Source organism: Euleptes europaea, chromosome 7 (assembly GCF_029931775.1).
Source record: "Euleptes europaea isolate rEulEur1 chromosome 7, rEulEur1.hap1, whole genome shotgun sequence".
NCBI classification, from domain to species: Eukaryota; Metazoa; Chordata; class Lepidosauria; order Squamata; family Sphaerodactylidae; genus Euleptes; species Euleptes europaea.
The window spans coordinates 78029090-78051965 of NC_079318.1; the positions used below are offsets into that span (position 1 = coordinate 78029090).

General features: G+C 46.1%; 1 protein-coding gene across 1 annotated transcript in view; it reads left to right on the top strand.

Moving 5' to 3' along the window:
- Positions 1-630: 630 nt before the first annotated feature.
- Positions 631-22876, top strand: part of DNMT3A (DNA methyltransferase 3 alpha) — an 85734-nt gene continuing 63488 nt past the window's right edge. Inside the window, exons 1-2 of the mRNA XM_056852371.1 lie at positions 631-757; positions 10886-10993. Of these exons, the coding sequence (XP_056708349.1) occupies positions 689-757; positions 10886-10993 (177 nt within the window). The 5' untranslated portion in view covers positions 631-688. The remainder of the gene's footprint in view (positions 758-10885; positions 10994-22876) is intronic.

The following is a 22876-nucleotide window of genomic DNA, read 5'->3' on the forward strand; positions in this document are numbered from 1 at the left end:
AGATTTACCCAAGGGGGGTTTGGTGGCACCGAAGGCATATGAAGCGCACACCTCTGTTGAAGCACCTTCCTCCCCAAAACCCACCCTCCCAGGTTTTGTTCCTTGAAACAGCGGCACCTCCTCCCGCCCCGTTGTCTGGAAGGTTGCAGAAACAGCCCCCCCCCCCGTGCCAGAGGCAGCAGCAGAAGGGGGCTGTGGGGAATGCGCTGGCTCTTCCCGTAGCAACAGGTGCTGGATTTCCACCTGCTGCCTAGGGCAGCTGCTTTAGAAGAGAGGAAGCCTGCCTTTGGGGCAGAGGAAGGGAAGCTCCGTGGGGCTGAGCGGGGGTGGGGGCGCCTCCTGTCAATGGCTTGGGCTGGGCCGGACTGTGGCACCCACGGGGGGCCCAGCTTGGCTGAGTCAAGGCTGTACCTTGTTAATGATTGCCCGGGGCTGGGGAGAGGCCATCGAAGTGGCTCCCCGTTGCGAGTCTGGGCCTCACGCTCCATCCTTCCCTCTTCCCGTTACAGGTGGCAGGAAAACCAGAACAGACACGCCGGCAGAGGGGGCTTCACACTGCCAACGTGGGCAGCTCTTCCATTTCTGATTATTTATTTTTTTTAACGTTTGGAACTTTTTTGTTTGGTCAATTAAGCCCCACACGCAAAACCATTTGCTGCCCCCTGTCACCACCCTGCGTCTCCCCAGCATGCCATCCAATGGCCCCGTTGACACCAGCGGCCCCAGTGCAGACCAAGAGACGGCCGACTCTCACAAGGTAAGGCGGGCTGGGGCTGGCGTCTGGGCTCCCTCCCCGTCCCCTGCCTCACGCCCTGGTTGTGCAGGGCCCTCCCTCGGACGGCTGCACTCCGAAAGCAAATGGTCGCCCGTTCATCTGTGCGTGGGTGCAGCACACGGGGCTTGTATCGCGCAGGCTGTGCGGGCTTCTGTGTGAAACGGCTCTGCTGAATCTCCCGCCACCGTTTCGGGCAAGGGCGGTTTGGGCCGGGACCGTCTGCTGGGATCAGTTCTGTTGCTTATTTAAGGAGAGGCTACGTAGGCAGTTCATGAGAGGGAGGGCATCTTGGTCATCTTCTGGGCATGGAGTAGGGATCATGGGGGGGGAGGTAGTGTGGGGGAGGTAGTTGTAAAATTCCTGCATTGTGCAGGGGTTTGATGACCCTGGTGGTCCCTTCCAGCTCTATGATTCCATGATTCTACTTAATACAGTGGGTAGGGATGGGATGACCCCTGAAGGGTACAGGCCTAGGCTGGAGGTAACTGAGGGGAGTCCTCGTTCTAGCGTCTCCATTTTGTGGCTGTACTGGATCCATGTTTTGATTCTTTAACTCCATTAAAGAAAGCCCCTGAGGTCTGACGGTGCGTGAAAGAGAATTCAGCCCACCCTGTTCCATACTTTGTGCCAACTTAGAGGGCAACCAAGAGCTATTCCAGTACTGTTCCCTCACGTGCCAAGCAAATACAGGGCTTGCCGAGTGCTTGCAGGAACGGTGTGCCTGGAATAAGTTCCTGCAGCCACCTTTCGAAAGCCTTTTTGTGGGTATGCTGTGGGTGGGGCTGAGAGATGAGCGTACCAGGGTTCGAGAGGATGTTTGAAACAGGAGTGTGGGGTACGGGCTCGAGTGTTGGTTATATAGGCCCAGGAGAGCCATATCTATAAGGACTGCATTGCAGGGCCAGAGTACAGCCTGTTTTCTTTCCACACTGACCTGCCAGGTGCCTGGGGAAGTTTAAAAACAAAGAACATTGTTTGTTTGTTTATTTATTATTTGAAACATTTATTAGCTGCCTTTCTACTTATAGGAACTCAAGGTGGCTCACAATATAGACAACAATAAAACACAATCAAATACATAAAACCACTCATAATAATAATTTAAATACTTAATAATTTAAAACTGCCAGTAGGCAGAAGAACTGAATTGCCATCATAATCAAATGTCATCGTAAATAAAATAATCTTCAGCTGTTTCCTAAAGATCAAGCGTGAAGAGGCCAAGCACACTTCCCAGGGGATGCTGTTCTACAATCATGGGGCTACCACTGAAAAGGTCCTCTATTGTTTACCCACCACACTAGCCTCTTTGGTCCATGGGCCAGTCAAGAAGGCCTTTCCCTATGATCTTAGTACCTGGCCAGGAATGTGTGAAAGCAGAAGGTCTTTCAGATGCTCCGGTCCCAAACCATTTAGGGCTTTAAAGGTCAAAACCAACACCTTTTATTGGGCTTGGAAGCAGATTGGAAGCCAATGTAATTGTTGTAATGTTGGGGGTCACATGATCCCAACAACTGGCCCCGACCAGCAGTCTAGCCATAGCATTCTGCTCTAGCTGCAGCTTCTGAACACTTATCAAGGGTAGCCCCAGTAGAGTGCATTGCAGTAGTCCAGAGGAAGGGAGCTTTCCCCTGTTGTTTTGTCTCCAGCACTTGACAGTTAGAGGTGTCCTGCCGTTGAACACAGAGATTCCATTCTTGCTATTCTGGCTGCAGTGGAGGTGTCCTGCATGAATCTTGTCACTTAGTGCTCACATAATGGAACTGACATAATCCATTCATACATTTTATGCCTGAGAACTTGAGACAGTATTTCTCCTAAACCATCGTAGTCCCTTCTCTGCCCTGCCCTGCATGTTTTCCGAGAGGCTCATTTGTAGTTTACTGCACAACTCTAGCACAATCATCTTGACGTCGCATTGCTGTGTAGCATGGAATGTGGTTTATGACGTGATTGGCACTGGCATATAGCCCCTTCTTTCTTCAATACTCCTTCTAAAATGCCATCTGTCTTCCGTGGAGTTCCTGGACTTGAAAATGTCATAAGCCCCACAAAAAGTCAAAACCCATAAGCAGCTTTCTAATTCTGTCTCCTTTTCCCAATGGAACTGTCAATGGGCTTCTCTAAAAGGGCAGGGAGCCTAATTTCGCTTAACCATATCATTGTTAAGGCATTTGTTTTTATTTAGCTTACTTATATCCATCTTTTCTACTTAGAAGTACATGGGGTGGCTGACAAAGAACAGAATGTGTACGATGTAGACTCAAAAAACACAGCATCAGTAAAAAACAACAACTTCCTGAACAGTCATAAGAAACACACGATGACGTTTATTACTAGAATGAACCTATATTTGTATTTGTATATCCGTATTAAGATGTTAGCCAATCCGAGAGATACAGTAATCTTTAGGTAGCCCGCTCAGTTAATTTTTTGTATGAGCAAGAATGTATGTTTTGTCTTTCTATGTTTTGTCAATACCCTGCCTTTCCCTACCTTTTTTACCTTTTGTATCCTTAATAAAAAAAAAATTCAAAACAATCAGTGGTGCCCCCAGCACTGAAAGAAACACGGAGCCATGCAAGGCGTATCCAGTTGGAGCGGTCTGGCAGATCTAGTTGGTTTACTTGGCACGCTTCATGCTGCCCCTGCAATGGCGGGGGTGGCTCCTGACAAACTCAGAAGCATGAGAAACCAACAAACAATATCAACCAATTATTAAAACAGCCAACCAGCCATAAACGTAGCGCTGTAGTCCCACGGAGGAGGCATCTAACAGATGTTTGAAGGGGAGTTCTGCGGGTTGAAATGATGTCTTCCCCATGCAATTTTTGCTCCCCGTTCCCTCCCCAATCAGTGATTAACTTTTCGCTTTCTCAAAAGATGCTGTGCGTGGTTCCCAGGACTTTGTCCTTTAAGCTGAAGCACACATACCCCGGCTTAAACGGGGACTTAGTGGTGCCTACAGGCCAGCATCTGTGTGGACCCTCCACCTGTAGCTGATCTGGAGAGGGGAGCTAAGCTCTGCTTTTAGTAGAAGAGTTGGTTTTTATACCCTGATTTTCTCTACCTTTTAAAGGAGACTCAAACCAACTTACAGTTGCCTTCCCTTCCTCTCCCCACAACAGACACCTTGTGAGTTGGGTGGGGGTTGAGAGAGTTTGGAGAGAACTGTGACTAGCCCAGGGTCATCCAGCAGGCATCATGTGTAGAAGTGGGGAAACCAACTCAGTTCACCAGATTAGCCTCTGCCGCTCATGTGGAGGAGCGGGGAATCAAACCCGGTTCTTCATTCTAGAGTCCACCGCTCTTAACCACAACACTCTGGCTCTATCACCCCTTCAGCCCTTTTAAAGTTTTTAAAAAATAGTTTAGGGCAGGAGTTCCCAATTTTTTTTTTTTAGCCTGCAGGCTCCTTTGGAATTTTGACACAGAGTAATGGGCAAAACCACAAAATGGCTGCCACAGAAGGTGGAGCCTACCACAACATGGCGGTCGCGGGAGGCAGAGCCAACCACAGAATGTCAGAGAGTGAGGTTATGCATATGGCACTGGTAGCAGGTCTTCAGCATTTCCGGCAGAACTCTGTCTAACATGATTCGTAACATGGTTTTAAAAATATTTTCTTGCATGCACAAAAAATAGGTAGACCTATTGAGACAGCTAAGAAACCCTTATCTGGTAGCATCTTTCTTCATTTTGCAGGGACCTAGTGCTCTAATAGAAAACAAAAATAGAAAACAAATGCTTCCTCTCCTGTCTATTCCTTTACGGGAGCCCTTCTCCCATCAGCCCAGACACTTTAAACCTGCACTATTACTCGTAACAAGGACAGTTGGTGCTGAAGGGCTGTTAAGAGCTCCTTGCCTATATGTACGCAGCAAGAGAGAAATTCTGGGCAGATTTTGATGATGACAGAAATGATTTTTGAAAAACACAATTTGATGTAGTGATGTTATTATCGACTTCCATTTGAATTATAAGAATAGATTAAAACTGGAAGAGTCTGATGACTTCAATAGAAGTCCCAGTTAAGTGCACTAAGCATTTTAGCCATGCAGCCCGCTAGTGTTTAGTCAAAATCAAGCTCCACTGTGTTTTTAGAATATCACTCTGCTATTTGCATACATAAAGTACTTTACATAAAGCCACTGTCTGCATTGTTCCATAAACATCAAAAACGCCCCGCCTGGCCCTGGTCCATTTTCTGAAAACACTTGGTGGGCGCTAAGAAAGGGACCATGGGCACAATGTTGGGGACCCCAGTTTAGGGAAAGGTAAAGGTAGTCCCCTGTGGAAGCACCGGATCATTACTGACCCATGGGGTGATGTCACATCCTGATGTTTACTAGGCAGACTGTTTACAGGGTGGTTTGCCAGTGCCTTCCCCAGTCGTCGACACTTTACCCCCAGCAAGCTGGGAGCTCATTTCACCGACCTCGGCAGGATGGAAGGCTGAGTCAACCTTGAGCCGGCTACCTGAAACCAACTTCCGTCGGGATCCAACTCAGGTTGTGAGCAGAGCTTTTTGACTGCAATACTGCAGCTTACCACTCTGCGCCTTGGGAGAGAAGGAAGGGGTAATTGCTTGGCTGCCAGGGGATGACAAGATTCTTGTTGTGCGGGTGATTCTGTGCTGATATGACGACGTGGAGATGGGGTATGCAGAGGCCATCCCTGAAAGCCTCCACCCCACTCATTCTTACTTCCACAGTGGCTGCGTGGAGTACATATACGACTGCCTTTTAAATGCTTTTAGAGTGCCTTGGTGGGCAGGTATCCCCTGGTGTGTGTGGACTCCTGCATCCACATAATCTAAAAAAAAAATCTTTAAAGCATCTCAGATCTCTGGATTGGGCAGCCAATGCTAAGTATGGCAAGAAGATTTGTTTTGTATTCTCGTTCTGCCAGTCTTGGGTAAGGGACAGAGAGCACCGAAGCCCTGCGTTCCTGAGCCCTCGAAATCCTGTGCAGCGCTGCCCGCATCCCAACTCCTAAGATTTCACCAATAGTTCAAGTCTGTTTCCAATCTAAGGCTTGATTTAAGGTGATGCTGGGAGGCAAGATGCACTCTCCCTGTGGGGCTGCATGTTCACACGGCATCTTGTTCAAACTTGGCCACTCTGTGGGAGAAGAAGCTGTGGGACAACAGGACGTTGCCAGCGTTTCTGTCTCAGTTGAGTTGGCTCTTGAAAATGACTTGGCGACGGGGGGACAAGACCCCCTCATCTCCTCACACCATGGCTCTTGAAAATGACATGGCGACGGGGGGACAAGAGCCCCTCATCTCCTCACACCATGGTCCCCAACAGGATCAGGCCCCATGGCATTTTCAAGTTGGAAAAAAAAAGGATCTAAAATAGCGCCATGTCCCCATGGTAGACTTGGGGACATGGTATTGTCTCGTTTGGCCCCCAGGGAAGTGGTGAGTTCCCCCTCGCTGGCAGTCTTTAAGCAGAGGCTGGCAAACACTTGTCATGGATGCTCTAGGTTCATCCTGCATTAAGCGTGTCCAGAGGAGGGCAACAAAGATGGTGAGGGGTCTGGAGACCAAGTCCTATGAGGAAAGGTTGAAGGAGCTGGGTATGTTTAGCCTGAAGAGGAGAAGACTGAGAGGGGATATGCTAACCATCTTCAAGTACTTGAAGAGCTGTCATATGGAGGAGGGTGCTGAGTTGTTTTCTGTTGCCCCAGAAGGTTGGACCAGAACCAACGGGTTGAAATTAAAAGAGTTTCCATCTAGACATTAGGAAGAATTATCTAACAGAGCGGTTCCTCAGTGGAACAGGCTTCCTCAGGAGGTGGTAAGCTCTCCTTCCCTGGAGGTTTTTAAGCAGAGACTAGATGGCCATCTGTCAGCAATGCTGATTCTATGACCTTAGTTCATGAGAGGGAGGGCATCTTGGCTATCTTCTGTTGCGAGCCAACCGCCCCGTCTTTTCCTGCAGTCATTCACCCCGTGGTATACAGTAACGAGAGGTTTGGATTTGGGTCAAAGCTAGGGTTGCCAGCTTCCAGGTGGTGGCTGGAGATCTCCCGTTATTACAACTGATCGCCTGACAGCAGAGATCAGTTCCCCTGGAGAAAAATGGCTGCTTTGGCAGGTGGACCCTATGGTATTATTATACCCCATTTAAGTCCTTCTCCCCAAACCCCACCCCTTGGGCTGCACCCTCAAAATCTCCAGGTATTTCACAACCCGGAGCTGGCAACCCCTAGTCAAAGTAGTAACTGGCGTTAGGCCTTACTTCTGTTGTCTTTTGGGTGTTGCTTTGTTTTGCCTTTGGTCCCCTGCCTGGAAAGTGGAGATGCTGCCTGCTTGGCATGGTGGTTTTGAAAGTAAATGTGGGGAAGCCCTCTGGGAGGGCTTGGAATGAGGGCAGGACAAGCAGCAATGGGCGGGGGGGGGGGAGAGAAAACCCAAAGTTGAGACTATTAATGCAAATTGCCTCAATTAGCTTCGCTTTGGGATTGAGGCAAAATTTAAATTTGTGATAAAAGAGGTTCCTGAAACTGCAGGACAAGCGCGGGACGGCTGTGGGGTGACCCCTGAAGGAGGGGGAAATCATGGATAACTCAAAAGAAGACCCAGGGCAGTTCCGCGGGGATCATGTGGCTAATAACCAAGCATAAATGGCCCAAGAGTCCAGTAGCACCTTAAAGATTAACAAAATTTCTGGCAGGGTATGAGCTTTCATGAGTCACAAAAACTCATACCCTGCCAGAAACTTTGTTAGTCTTTAAGGTGCTACTGGACTCTTGCTCTTTCCTAGTCCTACAAACAGACTAACACAGCTAGCTACCCATCGTGATCTGTTATAATAATGTTTAGCTGCATGAGCTTGAATTGTTTCTTTCCCTTGTATCACTTGTTCATTAAAACAAAGACTGTGCAAGAGACTTCTTTTTTTAAAAAAATCCCAAGTGGGTAGCTGTGTTGTTCTGCAGCAGCAAAACAAGAGTCCGGCGGCACCTTAGAAACTCACAAAACTAGCTCCAGCATAAGTTGATGCAGTGAGCTGTGACTCACAAAAGCCAGAGCCGGAATAAATGATGTGAGTCTTTCAGGTGCCTCCAGAGCGGACTCCTGTTTCGTTTCCCTTTGTGCCAGGCTTCGTCCTTCCCATCGCCCTCTACCCTGTCATCCCAGAAGAACCCTTTTGTGGCTGCTGAACGGCCGCTGTGTTCCCTCCCTGGTAGGAGCCGCATAAAAAAAGGAACTTGCTTTGAAGGTAGGCGCAGGTTGGCAGAAGAGCTTGTCTTCTTGCAGAGGCTGCACTTCATGCACTCCTGTTTTCTTGGAGCAAGGTAGTTTCCCTGCGGGGTTGCTTGGCAGCAGAGGGGAGGAGAGAGAGAGCGCGCGAGCACTGGGCTTTAGGGGCCCTGCAGTTCATTAAACCTGAGGCAGCGGTGGAGCAGTTTGATTTATAGAGGGATGAGTCAGATCAGAGCCAGCTGGAGGGAGACACAATGGAAGAGAGGGAAAGGGCACTTCCTATCCTCGCTGTCGGGTCACATCCAGCCCACCTCTGTGGCTTCGTGTGTCCTCCCTCGGCTGCCTCTTGGTCGCGCGAGGGACGGGAGTTGCCAGCACAACTCACTGGAAGTACATTTTTGTCAACAAAACAGACAAACTGCTTTTGAGGGCCAGGTCAGTGTCCTGTTCGTTTTAGAAATGGAAGGATTGAGACTGACTTGACCTGTGCCGCTCAGGCCGGGACTCCTAGGGCGGAATCCAACACTTATTGGCTGCAGCAGGCTGCTTCTCGGGACAGTGTCACACAGTGCCGAAATTGGTGAGTGCATGCCCGTGTATCACTTTGTCCTGTGGGGGACCCTGCAAGATGCCATCTTTCCTCCAACTTGTGCTGCTGCGAAGCAAGTATGGCATGTGCAAAATTCTCTATTCCAAGTGGCGCTCCACCCTGTATCTCTGTGTAAGTTACTCTTCTGGGTGTGCCTTCTGATTGAAAGGAGATAAACCTAGAGCGGGGACTCACGCTGAGGCACAACATGTGATCTTCTCAGAGGAATGGCCATTCTGCTGTGTTTTTGCATGGGGTGGTGGTGGTGGTTGAATTTTATTTATTTAAAAATGTATACTCCACCTTTCCAGACATTTCAAAGAAGCTTTACAAAGTTAAAAAATAGAACATTCTAATGCATTAACAGTACCAGATATCAATTGTTCAAAATTATTACAGTACCATGCTGAAAACGTCAGTAATAAATCATTGCATGAGACATTCGTCAACAAAAACTGTCCTAAAGAGGATTGCCCTGCATGACCTGTGGGTAGCAGGCAGAGAGAATGTTCTGAGTACCTTTTTGGAAAGGCCATTCTATAAAATGGGGGTGTGGGGTGTGCAGTTGTGAAAGAGATGGATTTGGCCAAAGTGGACCTGGCACATTAAAAACAATAGGGGTTTAGATCCAGGTGGGTTGCTAGAGGAAGAGGCAGTCACTTAACAGTGTGGGCCTCAGGTTGTGACAGTTTTTGGTCCAAACTAGATGTTATATCTGGCTACAGTTGGTTTCCCCTGACCAACTCCGATGTTTACACAACCAAACATGACCTCAGGGAACTGCAGTTCCCTCAAGCGCTAGGGCCTAAATTGGCTCGGGATTGTGACATAGGCTTCAGCCTTCCTTCCTGTGCCATTTTCTTGAGCTGAAACAGCTTCAGGTGCATTAAACAAATAGCTCTATCTCCAAGGCTGTTTTGGCTCAGAAAATGCTGGAGGGGGAATGGAGGCCTCCGTTGCTACAGTTTGTTAATGGCCAAAAGTTATTTTTGCCTGCTGATGGAAACAGAATGCTGCTTTAGAAGGACCTTGATCTGATTCACTAGGGCTGTTGAGTTTTTATGTTTATCTTTACATTTTCCTTCTTTATCTCCTGGGTGGGGAGCAGCTATTCCAGGGGTAAGGTCTCTCTGGCAGCTCAGAAACAAGAGAATGGGAGCTGCAAGAAAGGGAGAGGAGCTAGGGTAGAGAGGGTAGCTTGCGGAAGGGCAAAAAGAGAGAGTGGATTTGGATGGAGGTGAGCCCTGTAAAGAGAAGGCGAGTTTAGCAGATGTGTTCTGAATCGAATGGAAAAGAGTAATATATGTGATGCGGGGGAAGAAGCACTAGGGAGGAGTCTGCAGCTGACTAAGCCAGGCATGCCCAGAGCATGGATGAGGTGTTTGAAGGGGGCACAAAAAGGAAAGGACATCCGGAAGGTGTTGTGAGGAGAAATGACAGGATGAGATTTGTTGAGCTGGCTGTTTGTTCTCAAGGCCGTCTGCGATCAGCTTTGGAAGCCCTATGAGTCTTGTGGAATTACAGGTGGAGATCTTTGTCACTGCGCTCTGCATTGGCTTTCTCAGTGCTCTTTTCCCTGTGAACTCAAGACCTTTCCCCTGGATAGTCATTAACCCATTTAACTTACATGTGAACTTAGGTCGGGAGCTCTCTCTCTCTCTCTCTCTCTCTCTCTCTCTCTCTCTCTCTCTCTCTCTCTCTCTCTCTGTGTGTGTGTGTGTGTGTGTGTGTGTGTGTGTGTGTGTGTATGAGGCAGGGGGACTCCACACATTAAATTCCCTGCTTCTTGTCTGGCTAAAGAAAGTCACCATTGAGGAAACTAGGAGTCTGTGCTGAAGATAAATGCTGCTATGGTGTACAAATGTACTTAATGTGTATGGTTAATGTTTGTAGTGGTGGGTGGGCTTCCACATAATTGGTACTATTTCAGGAATGGTTGGGCTGATAGTGAACTGGAAGAGGTATGGGTTGGAGGGGTAGTTATAGTTTCTGATCTGTAATGGCCACAGGGATCTGTTTGCCATTTGGGGAAAACTTACATGCACTGAATGCCTATATATGTGCCTGGAGGCTACACACAAGTCATTCCCTGGGGCCATTTCCAGTCAGGAGAACAGTGCATGGTGGGGGTGACCTCTCCCTGTGGGCCTGAGATGCTTAAGTTTTAGCACACTTGCCTGACAAAATCTAGAGGGAACCCAGGAGCAATGTGTTGCGTTTTTCAGTGGTTTGAGTTGCTGAGACTTGCTCTGCTAACTTGCAAGCTGACTTGGTTTGGTCTACCTCTCTTTCTGTCTTCATACAGCAGGGTGAAGAGGAATCTGATGAGAATTGTAACAAGGAAGAGAAGCCAGATCCGGGGATACCCATGAGGAAAGCGGGGCGCCCCGGTAGGAAACGCAAACAGCCAGTGGTGAGTGAAAATGGTGCAGGAATTGGGGGAGGGAGGGGGTCATTTTAAGACTTTGTGGCCTGCTTGGGTTATCTCCTGGTTCCTCAGGAGAAATGGCAGAGGCGGCATGGATCCTCCTTGGCAATTGATGGGGGAGTCCGATATGCCCAGCTGTGAGATTTTACTGTGGAGGCCCACCTTCTCACCTGGGCCAGCAGAGTCCTGAGGGCATAAGAAGCATTGCCGTGTGTCCTCTGAGTTAATGTTTTACTGCACATGCAAAAACTGGCATAAACAGATTTTGATGGTTTGAGATTCTCTGCTTCCATACTTTCTATCTCTCCCTCTTTTGGTATTTTAACAGTTGCTACTTATTATGTATATGTGTATTAGGCCATTTGTGGCCTGCCTTTCCTTTCCAAAGAGAAACAACAATGGCTTACAAGAAGACAAGTACTCAGTTCTAGTCCTCATGGCCTGCTAGAAAAAAAATAGAAAGTGCAGAAGGTTCTAGGTGAAATCTCAGAAGATGAAGAAGGCTGAAGGGGGGAAGAGGAAGGGGGGTTACTCTTGCCCTACCCAACTTCCCATTTTATCTCCTCTCCCTCCCTGCCCCACTCTCTTTCACTCCCCCCTTCAAATTTTTTCTTACCTTCTCAGTCCTTTTCTCCAAACCCAGAGTGGTTCAAAAACATGGTTCCAGAAACTGAATTCTCTTTCCTTTTCTCAGTTTTTCAAATCTTCACTGAGCAAAGCCTGCTTCCAGTAGATATTCAGACCTGGATCCCCCCCCGCCCCCCCAGCAGGGCCATGGGGGGAAATTTGCAATGCTCCCTTCCACTGTGACATCCTCAGGGATGAGCTTGTGTCTCTTTGCTTCGGTTGAATGACGGATGAGAGGGAAACCAAGGAGATGGGAGGTGCTCAGTGCTTATAGAGTTAAATGATTTCTCTCCCTGCCAGGCTATTTTTCTTCCTGTTTGAAGAGAGGAGCATCTGCAGTGCGCATGAGCACAGAGCACTTGTACATTCCCCTCCTCCTCCTTCTCTGTGCTGCTTATGCTTTCATGCCTAGATCATCTCTTTGCCAAGCTGCACCCCTCATGTGTCCCCTCAAGGCAAGGTCCTTTGTGGAAGCAAAGTCCTTCCAGAGTAGCTGTAGCTGCTCTTCTCTCCTCTGGCCACTATCCCTGTCATTTGACACACCTTCCTCTGTCTTTTTCGGCCCCTTGCAGACTCTAACCCATTCGGGACTGTTTCCTCTTGTCTGTGTGTTTTTGGAGAGTAGCTAGGCGTCATGTCATGTGTGCAATAAATGCTAGGCAGGCACCCTGTGGCGGCCTGGCTGAGGCCAGTCAGGAAGTAGCAGCCTGTGCAGAGCTGTAGTGCTGTGTCCTGGCTAGAGGCATTTGGCTTTTACCTTCTTTTGGGGGGTGAGGCCAGCCAGGTTTATGCAACAGAGGAACTAGACATTCAGCAGGCAGAAGGTGGGTGTCCAGAGTTTCCTCTCCGGTCCTGAGATCACTTCGAGGGCAGCAGTTTCTAAGAATAGCACCGGTGGCCTTGGCAGGAAGACAGAGAGGGTCACGGGAGGGAAACGCCCAGTGAGGAAGTTCTGTATGCTTAGATGCCCAAGAGTTCAGATCCACGTGCATACATGGAACTACGCACACCCTCTCTGGCTATGCTTTCGCTGGTTGTAACACATGCGCCTCCGGGCTATGCAAACACATCTCTTGTCTGAATGCCTATGTAGACATGCCCGGCTTATTTGGCAAAATGCTCAGTCTCTCGCATTAATAAACTCCTCCATGAGACATGCGAGGAACTGTTTTGGATGCTTCAGCTGTTTCTAGTACAGCGGTTCATTTTTCTTGGCCCCATAAACTGTGGTGCGTAGCAGGCTCTGGGTAGGATGCAGAATCTGCAGCGTGCATGCGTGTGCTTCAGCAGCTGTCTGGTTCTTCCTCCCCAGACAAGGTTGATGCTGGGCTTTTTTTTTCTTTTGTGCTAAAGCGTGTGCTTTGCCTGCAGAACACTAATCCCCTGTGTTAAGGATCTCAGGTAACAGATGTGGCCTGTCAGATTAGACCGTGGCAGAGCTGCATGGCCCAATGGTGTGACATTCTAAGACAGCTTCCTATGTGTACACGCCAGCTGCTGATGGCCGTACTTTTTTTTGCTTCGGGCTCTGTTTGTTAATTCCTTCTTAATACAGTGGGTTGCCCAGTAAAACCAGTGGCATTTCTACCTGTGTTTCAGGAAGATTCCCATCAGTTTGCATTCCATCAGTAAGCATGCATCCCCTGTAGCCATTCTCCCTGGTTTAAATAGTTTGGATAGTAATCATTGCTGCACTTCCCAAACTATGCGGGAGCTGGAAGTTCCCCTTTGCTTCTTGGGGCTGGTTTTCTCTTCTCCCCTCTCCTGATTGGTTTCTGGTCATTTTTGGGAAGGTGTGCTGTTTCTCTCTCTTCTTAACATCTTCAGAAAGGGGTGGACTAGAAATCAAAATTATCAATTCAAAAATATGCCTAAATGAAATGCAAGTCCTTTCTTTAAAAGAAGCCATGGTTGTCATAAGATGGCCAAAATAGGTTCCATGGCCCCAATTGGAAGAGGCTTGTGCTAGGGCTTTGATGAGCCTCCAGGGACCAATGTGGAGGCAGCCACTGAGAACTCTTCCCTGTGTGGTCTGTGGGTAAGATGACTCAGAGTATGGTCTTGGGCCACTGTGGTAAGGCATGGTGGTGCTGTGTTTTGGAAGGCTGTAAATTGCACTTCCTTTGAGAAGGACTATCTTGAGCATTATGAGAGTGATATCTCTAATTCTGTCCCCAATCTGTTTCAGACCAAGGTCTTTCCTCTTTCTCTGGGCAGCATCTTCTGCAGAGCCAGACTCAGGGAAGGGACCACCTTCTCATCCCTTCTAGGCTACAGCTGGGGCCACTCTGAGTAAACCCCTTTTGAGTGACACACTTATCATTCTCTGCCAGCTGGTCTGCTGCTCTCCATCCTGCCCCCCCCCCCCCTACACCATAGAGTTCTTCAGGCTCACTTCAAAGCGAGACAGCTGGAAAGTGTAAAATGGGCCCTGTGTTGGATTCCACAGGCACTTCTTCCCCCTTGGCTGTTGTTTTGAACTGGCTCATGGTGTTTGTCCCTCTTGAACTCTGAAGTTGTGCCAAGGCTACCCCCCCACCCCCAATTCTGAACATCAGTCCTTTTGGTGAGGCCTCTGGATCGACAGATCAAAGCTGCCGTGCCTGCGTTTTTTTTTGGGGGGGGAGACTTTTTGGGAACGGTGCTTCTGTTGCCAAAATGGATGCCCCCACTGGCTATTTTCCCTCTTCTTGTCCTTCTGCACTTTAAAATCCTTTGGTCCAGTCCCTTGCCTGCCAAATCAAGGCTGTCCATCCTGTCCTCCCTCCCCTTTCCCCATCCAAACAGATGGACCTTCTCAGGCCAGACACTTTGTGAGTCTCCAGTAGAGAGCAAGTGTGAGGCAGAAAGGGGCCCCACTGAGCAGATTTTGTGCCGGGCTGGGGTTTCGATGCTGGATTATAATTTAACATCTTTTGAAGTTTTGTTTTTATTATTTTTATTTTGTACGCCTCCTTGGGCAGATTCCTAGAAAGGAGGTGTAAAAATTTTCTGAATACATAAATAAGGACCACCGACAATCCCAGCCAACTCAGTTACAGTGCAAGAAAGCAAAAATGAAATAAAAATAAATAAATAAAAATAGGGGTGTTTCCTGTTTCTGATTTGGGAGAAAACTCCTTCCTGACCCCATAATCCAAGAGTAGCAAACTCCTGTCCACAGAGTTTTCCAAAGAAATTTTGTGCATAGATGTTCTTCTGTGATTAAGGATTCTTGGTCTCTGGGAGTCGAATCTGCATTTTCTGTCTCCGTTCAGAACCCCTTGTCCTAGTGCAGGAAGGCCCCAATTCATAGGGGGTCCTGACAGGGATCGTTTCCCAAGCGGGATGCTTTGCTGGAGTAGGCTATGGGGGATGGCTCACCCTCCAAAATGTGTGCTCCGTGCGGCCTCCTTCGTTCTCCTCCGTCCCTCTGCCCTTGTGCAGCTTGCAACCTGATCTGTGGCACTGCTGCCAGGAGAGGGGAGTGCAGTTGGCCGTCAGCCACCAGTCCAGGCAGTCGGAGAACGTTTGCGGCATGTATGTTGCCGGCTGCTTCCTGAAACTGGATTGGGCCGGGCTGGAAGATTGCTCTGCCCAAGGCGGGGAGGGAAGCAAGGTTGTCACAAGGCTGTGATGGGATGAGGAGGAGAGCTGGATGGCAGCCAGGCTCTGTCTCTCTGCCTCCAAAGGCACTGCGTGGAATGGTTGCAGCTGCTTGGCTGGATCCCCAAACTCTGTGTGTGTGTGCACTTGTACGCGTGTGTTTAAAGGGACAGCGCACCAAGTTTTAATGATCGTGGGAGGCCTAGTTTGGAGCAGGTGATGTATACGCAGGTATCTCTGTTCAGTACTCAAAGAAAGCCTAATCTGCTCTGCATTCTTATTTAGAATAGGCAAAGGCAAGGCATGCACCCTCTGTCTGTCTGTCTGTCTGTCTGTCTGAATCTATTAGGACAGGAACGTGCAAGAGCTGAAATTAAGCAGAGGGTGATTGATGTGGAGAGACAACTGGACATCACGGCTGCTCCTGGATTTATCTCACCTGCAAATGTTAGATATATAGCAGCCCTGGCTGCTTATTTATACTTTTTGGAATCTAATCAGGCCAGGAGGGCGTTTACACTAGCCAGAAGTAATACCTTACCCTCTGCAGTACTGGAGGGAAGATTCAAGAAAATCCCTTATGAACAGAGACTATGTGACTGCCCACAAAAAGGAATAGAATCGATCGAGCACCTGTTATTTGAGTGTACCTTACACAATAAAATTTATAGCAGAACTATCGGACCGTTGCTAAAAAGGTTTCCCGGAAGATCTAACAAAATTAGACTTTAATATCTTCTGCCAAATAAGAACCAAAAAAGGACATCATCGGTTGCCCAGTTTTGCACCCAGGTCTGTAATCACAGAAAAATTGAGAAGGGCCTTAAATCCTGAAGAGTGGCAGAGATTTTAGTTCCTGAAATGACTTAATCTCTAGTATTTGCCCAGCAGAATGTTGAAGTGTTAAATTGCTGACAGATATGTGTAGTTTTAACTGGTATCTATTAGGACTATCTGGTGTTTATCAAGATGATTTGTATATAAATTTTATTTTTTCTGTAATTAATGTTTCCTTTATATACCTACTGGTCATGGACTATGTAATAATAAAGAACTGTATCTATTATGATTCGGGGTGGGGGGCACAGAAGGTCAGCCTTCGCATGCCTCCTGTCTTTTTCCAGTTGGAAGTTAGTCTAGCAAGACAGGCCTATGCAGCAGGCAGGGCTAGGAAACACAGCAGCAAAGACAGTTCTGGTTGCAAATGAAGATCTTCTTGGGTTTCGGAGCTGCTTTTGCCACAGCGTCCTTAGTACACTGCGGGCAGCCGGTATTTCAGCCTGCAGTTGATTCCCTTTCTCGGACTGGAGCTCCTGCTGACATGCACCAGTCTGCAGGTGGTTTCCTGGCCCTAGCCTGGTTATGTAACCGGAAGGAGAGAGGCTGTGGAGGGAAGGGACCTTTTAAAGTAGCCTGGACGGTACTCAGGCTGCGGCTCACAGGAAACCATGTGAACCTAGACAGCACTTTGGTGGTTCAAAACAGAGCCCTGAAGCTGAAGTTCCTGTAGTACAAAGGTGACATGAGTGAGCATGTAGGAAGCTGCCGTCGTGGAGAGGCTCACCGTTGGCCTATCTAGGCCAGTATTCTCCTGGTAGCATGGTTCCAAAACTTCAGGCAAACGTCTTTTCACAGCCCTGTTACCCAAGGTTTTAATGAGCCATTCTCTCAGCCCCCTTTGAGGTCAGTATTGTCTTTTAAAGTTTAACATATGAAGTAGCCTTACACTGCAGGTGGGTCGGTTCACATGTTACAAAGCCGCCACATAGACTTTGGATCAGAGGTGCACCTGGAGATGGCGTGCTTGAAACTCAGTTCCTTCTTCTCTGTACCATTTCGCCAACCTTAAGTGGCCCCGAGGAGCTGCTACTTGCCCCATGGGGGAAACTTTAAAAAAATATATTTTTGTTTTCTCATTTATAATCAGACATACAGTACAAACAGAGCTACATCACATAAGCAATACATGAACACTACAGTCTTGAAATTTACAACAATGAATAACAAACTTTCTCTGGGTGGATTACACCAAATGTGTTTCCCTCTTATAATCTTCCCTGCGTCGACAATACTAGCTTAGTCACATTACATATTTTTTATATTTCAACTTCTACCCCACTTTCCCCAGCCAAGGCTAGCCTAACCTATTATAATATTATAATAGCTATCCTATTTACTACTTACTATATAATCCTTCACTCACAGGATTATATACCTTACATTATACTGCAGTTTACTGTCTCATTTATTATCTCTTATTGATACTATTAATAAGTAATCAATAAGAGATAATAAATGAGACTATAAACTGCAGTATAATAGAAGAAGAAGAGTTGGTTTTTATATGCCAACTTTCTCTACCACTTAAGGAAGAATCAAACCGGCTTACAACCACCTTCCCCTCCCCACAACAGACACCCTGTGAGGTAGGTGAGGCTGAGAGAGCATGACTTGCCCAGGGTCACCCAGCTGGCTTTGTGTGAAGGAGTGGGGAAACAAATCCAGTTCACCAGATTAGCCTCCACCACTCATGTAGAGGAGTGGGGAATCAAACCCGGTTCTCCAGATCAGACTCCACCGCTCCAAACCACTGCTCTTAACCACTACACCACGCTGGCTGCTATTAGGTATATAACAATTCCAATACAGGCATTTTACTTAGCATATTTAGTATAGCCTTGTGACTCAACTTTTTTCGTTTCATTTTTAAGAAATATATGCACTATATAATTTCTTCACTGGGTCGTCCCATGGGGGAAACTTAACATGTACTGATGGCTACATACAGGTTTCCCTAATGGGACAAATAGCAGCTCCCCAGGGGTCTTTCAGATCATAGAAAGACACAGGAGAGAAAGCTTAAGCTCCCTTTCCCTGCATGCTATGGTTCCATTCTGAATCAAGCCCCCGCATGCCTGGGAATTGAGTTTCTAGCATGGAATCCCAGGCAGTCCACATGTTTTGAGACCCGGGCTTTGTAACATGGGAATGGGCCTTGAGTCAGACCATTGGTCCATACAGCTCAGTAGTGTCTACTGACAACGGCTGTCCAAGGTCTCGAGCAGAGAAGTGCCTTTCTCAACAACTGCTACCTAAGGTCCTTTAACTGGAGATGACTTGAGTTGGACCTAGGACCTTCTACTTGCAAAGCAGCTGCTCTGCCTCTGAGCTACAGCTCCTTCTCATGGGTTGGAACACAATGATGTATGTTGCGGAGAGAGCTTTGGATCCACATGAGGATACGTCTGCGGATGGCAAATGAGCAGACTAAGGGCATCTTGTTGCTGGGGTTGATAGGGCAGATGTTGTAGGATAACAGATGGGGTGTCATTTCTGGAGGATTAGGGGCCTGCTGTGGAATTTGAGTAATGCTCTTCTAAAACCAAGGAAGGTAGGATAAATTGCAAGGGACAGCGAAGCTGCTCAGCTGCTCTGGCACTCAAAGGCTGGAAAGCTTCATCTTTAGACCTGGAAGTAGTTATGCATGTTAATTATTAGTTGGACAGCTGGGAGTCTGGGAAGAATCACAGGAAAGGGGAGGATAAATTATTTGCGGGTCTCCCTTCCGTCCTCTTCCAAATCTCCCCATCATGGACTCTGTAAAGGCTGATTCACATGATACAGATTCCTCATGGCCACCGTGAGGATTTTGTATCACATGTGCGCTGGGAGTTCCATGCCTCCCAAGTGCGTGGTGCCCATATTCTGATTGCAGCGAGCATGGAGCTACTTCAGCTTCCCTCTCTGCACCATTTTTGTGAACTGAAAAGGCCTTGGTGAGGTGCTATTTGCTGTTTTCAGAAACTTAGTCATCATTATGCATACACTTCCTAGTGGAACAAATTGCTGCTACCCAGGGCTATTTCAGTTCATGAAAGTGGCACATGGGAGAATGTTGAAGACCATTCTAAACCAGAGCACCAGTCATGATCAGGGTATGGTCTCCAAACACCTGTGAGGCACAGAACTCCTGCAGAGATGCAAAACATGAGTGGCAGACTCTAATCTGGAGAACCAGGTTCAATTCCCCACTCCTCCACATGAAGCCTGCTGGGTGACCTTGGACTAGTCACAGTTCTCTCAGAACTCTCTCAGTCCCACCTACTTCACAAGGAGTCTGTTGTGGGGAGAGGAAGGGAAAGTAAGTGTAAGCCGGTTTGAGTGTTCTTTCAAAGGTAGAGAAAATTGGAGTATAAAAACAAACTTTTTCTTCTTTTTCTTCTTCTTCATCACAGCCACAAGGACTTGGTATTGTGTGAATTGGCCCTACGTTCTCAGGGGCTTGAACAGGTCAACTTCTCAAACTTCTTGGTGTCCCCCCACATTAACAAGCTTTCAACAGTCTGTCTCATGGGACATGCTCGGTCCTCATCAGGTTGTTTCCGAGTGTGTTTTCTCCCTTTTGGAGAATTTATAAATCCACATTTCCCCTTAGACCTAGGGAGCCTGTTGAGCCTGTAGAGATCCTTACCTTGACAGAGGGTGGCCTGATTTGTGCTGCTTTTATAATCATAATGGGGGGAAGTTTACTATTGGATACAATGATAATAGTGAAAATACATTTAGCCTGTATGCTCCAAGCTGAGTAATTTTTATTATTATCACTGTTGACTTCGTTTGTAGCCTGCCTTTCCCACTGAGGCTCAAGGTGGATTACAAAATATATATTTTTAAAAATTCAGTCAAACAGCAACTATCTCTGATAAAGCAATGCAGCGGGGCTAGGATTACTGGATTGAAAATAATGCAAGCAAAAAACTGCCTAATGAAACAAAACTGTCAATGCATACAAAAAACTATGTTGCATAGACTACAGTACTATATTATAATTCTGACCCCTTTATATGAATGCCCTGAATTGCCCTGTGTTTTAAAAGCCCCCTCCCATTTTTGAAGCCCCTGACAAGCAGTAAAAAGTTTTAAAATTTATTTATTTAAAAAAAAAAAACAGAAAAATAACAAGGAGAAAAACTTAAAATCCAGCAACTAAATTAGAATTTAAAAAGAGAAAAAATATACATAAAAACAAAAATACAACAACAGTGATGGCAAATCTACACATAGGTTTTAATAGACAGTTTCCAAATATCTAAACATAAGTCCATGCACAATTGTCTGTATGCTTGGTGTTGAAATATTAATAGAGTTCTAAGGCCTTCAACTCATTGAGGTGAGTTTTTATCTTTCCAATATCGTAATACGAGTCTTTTTGCTGTAGTAAGGGCACAGAGGGTCCATTTTTGTTGGCCATCAGTTAGCCTCCAAGAGACGGTCAAATAGTTTAAAAGTACATAAGCATCCTCAAAAATCAATGAACATTTTAATATAAAATTGATACGAGTAATAACTTCTTCCCAGAAAAACTGAAAGACTGGACATATGCTTTGGATGTGTCCACTCTTTCGGTTTTTCTGGGAAGAAGTTATTACTCATACCAATTTTGTCAAGTCCTGTGAGTTACAACACCAACCATTAGACACTTTACTCAGTCCTTTGCTGAAGAGTCAATGTGGAGTCCACTGTATCCTAAACATAATTTTTTGCTGAGTACCTCTCAACTTAAGATCCATGGAGAGAGCATGTATAAACTTTAAGGTCATGTCCCATTGCTTTGGCAAAATAGGGCGATCTAGCTCCTTATTCCATTCATTCCTGAGACTCTGCATATCATATTTATTATTGGACATCAAATAGTGCACCGGTATGTTTTGTTTTCTGCCTTGATTCAATTAGAGTTTCCAGGAGCAAAGGGGACTCAGACACTTAATGCCGCAGGGCCATATTTGGATACAACCTAATATTGCTACTGTACGTATTGCCATTCTGCAGAAGGTGACAGGTCATATCTAGACAGCTCAGAAAATGACAAACACTCATCATCATAATCTATCAGTCCAATGTAAAAATCCCCCTATTGACCCAAGCCTTTCATAAGAAAAAATTATTTCCAATTTTTAGACCTGCATTGACCTATAATGTTAATTTAGCATATGAAAACGGATCAAATTGATATTGCTGTGCCATTATACACCATTGTTCTCTAGTTGCAGAAATTGCAATCTAATGCACTCCACTTAGAGAGGGGCACTAGACAAGAGGTCTCCAAAAAAGCCCAAGATGGATAGTCCAACTGCAAGGAGCGATCCCAATAATTAGTACAAGTTAACAAGTATGCCTGATGATATAAACGAAGATCAGGAAACCCAACTCCTCCTTCATAGAATGGAAGTTGCATCCTCTTTAAAGAAATCTGAGGCGGTGAGGAACCCTACATAAATTTCCGAAACAAAGTATTAATTTTATGAATATATTTGCAAGGTATATAGAAAGGAATTACACATAAAATATATCTAATCCTAGGTACAATATTCATTTTGAGTGTATTTACTTTGCCCCATAGAGACAAGTTTAAAGTTGCCCATCCAAAGTCAAAGAGATATCAGCAATTATCTTGTTAAAAGTTAGTGTAATGTGCATAATATCTCTAGGAGTCAGTATTCCAAGATAAATAACAACATCTGGGCACCACTGAAAATGTCTGTAAGCAAATACACTCCATGATATATTGTCTCCCAGTGGTATTAGATTTTGTCCAGTTAATTGAATATCCAGACAAGTCTCCAGAGGTATTAATTGTATTCATTAATGCAGGAATTGAAGACTGAGGGTCCTAAATAAATAATAAAAAATCATCTGCATAAGGAATAATTTTAAATTCTAAAAAGTTACACCGTCATGAATATTAGTTTGTCTAATGGCACAAGCCAAAGGTTCCAGACATAAATCAAAAATAAGAGGAGAAAGAAGGCAACCCTGTGTAGTACCCTTCTCAAGAGGGAATGGTGTAGAAAATACACTATTAGTCAGCACCTTGGATCAGGGAGATGAATAAAGAATTTTAATCCACTGCAAAAATTTGTGAAGAAAACTGAATTAATGTAGCAAAGATAAATTTCCAGTATATTTTGTCAAAAGCTTTTTCAGCATCAAGTGAGAGAATGGAAACTTGATCAGATCTCCTACCATTTAAAGCAATCAGATCAGTCACCAGCCTAACATTGTCAGAGCCTTGCCTACCTCGTCTAAATCCTACCTGGTCTATGTGTGCCAAAGTCGTAACAACCTTTTGGAGCCTGTTAGCAAGAATTGCAGTTAATAGCATATCATCCACATTCATCGAACAAATTGGCTGAAACTTTACACACTGAGTATGGATCTTTGCTGGGTTCAGGGATCACAGTGATATAGGCATCATATAACGACAGTGGCACTGAGCTAGACTCAAAAATCTCGTTGACAATTGATAACGTTTTGGAATTAAGAAATCTGCAAAGGTTTTATACCATTTAATAGGCAACTCATCTGGTCCTGGAGATTTGCCATTATTCACATCCTTTATCACTGCCTTCATTTTGCCCATGCATGAAGGTTCAGCAAGAATCTGTTGCTGAATAATATCTAAACATGGAAGATTAAGGTGAGAATAATGTTTCCAAATCTTTTTCTGTAAATTCTTGGTCTTTACTGTATAATTCAGAATAATATTATAGAGGCAGTATGCATTATATTCAATAAAAAGGGGAGTTAATCCATCTTGGAAGAGCCAGTGCCCTATTTTGCCTGTGGTGGCATTTGGCTTGATGGATCAATGGCCTG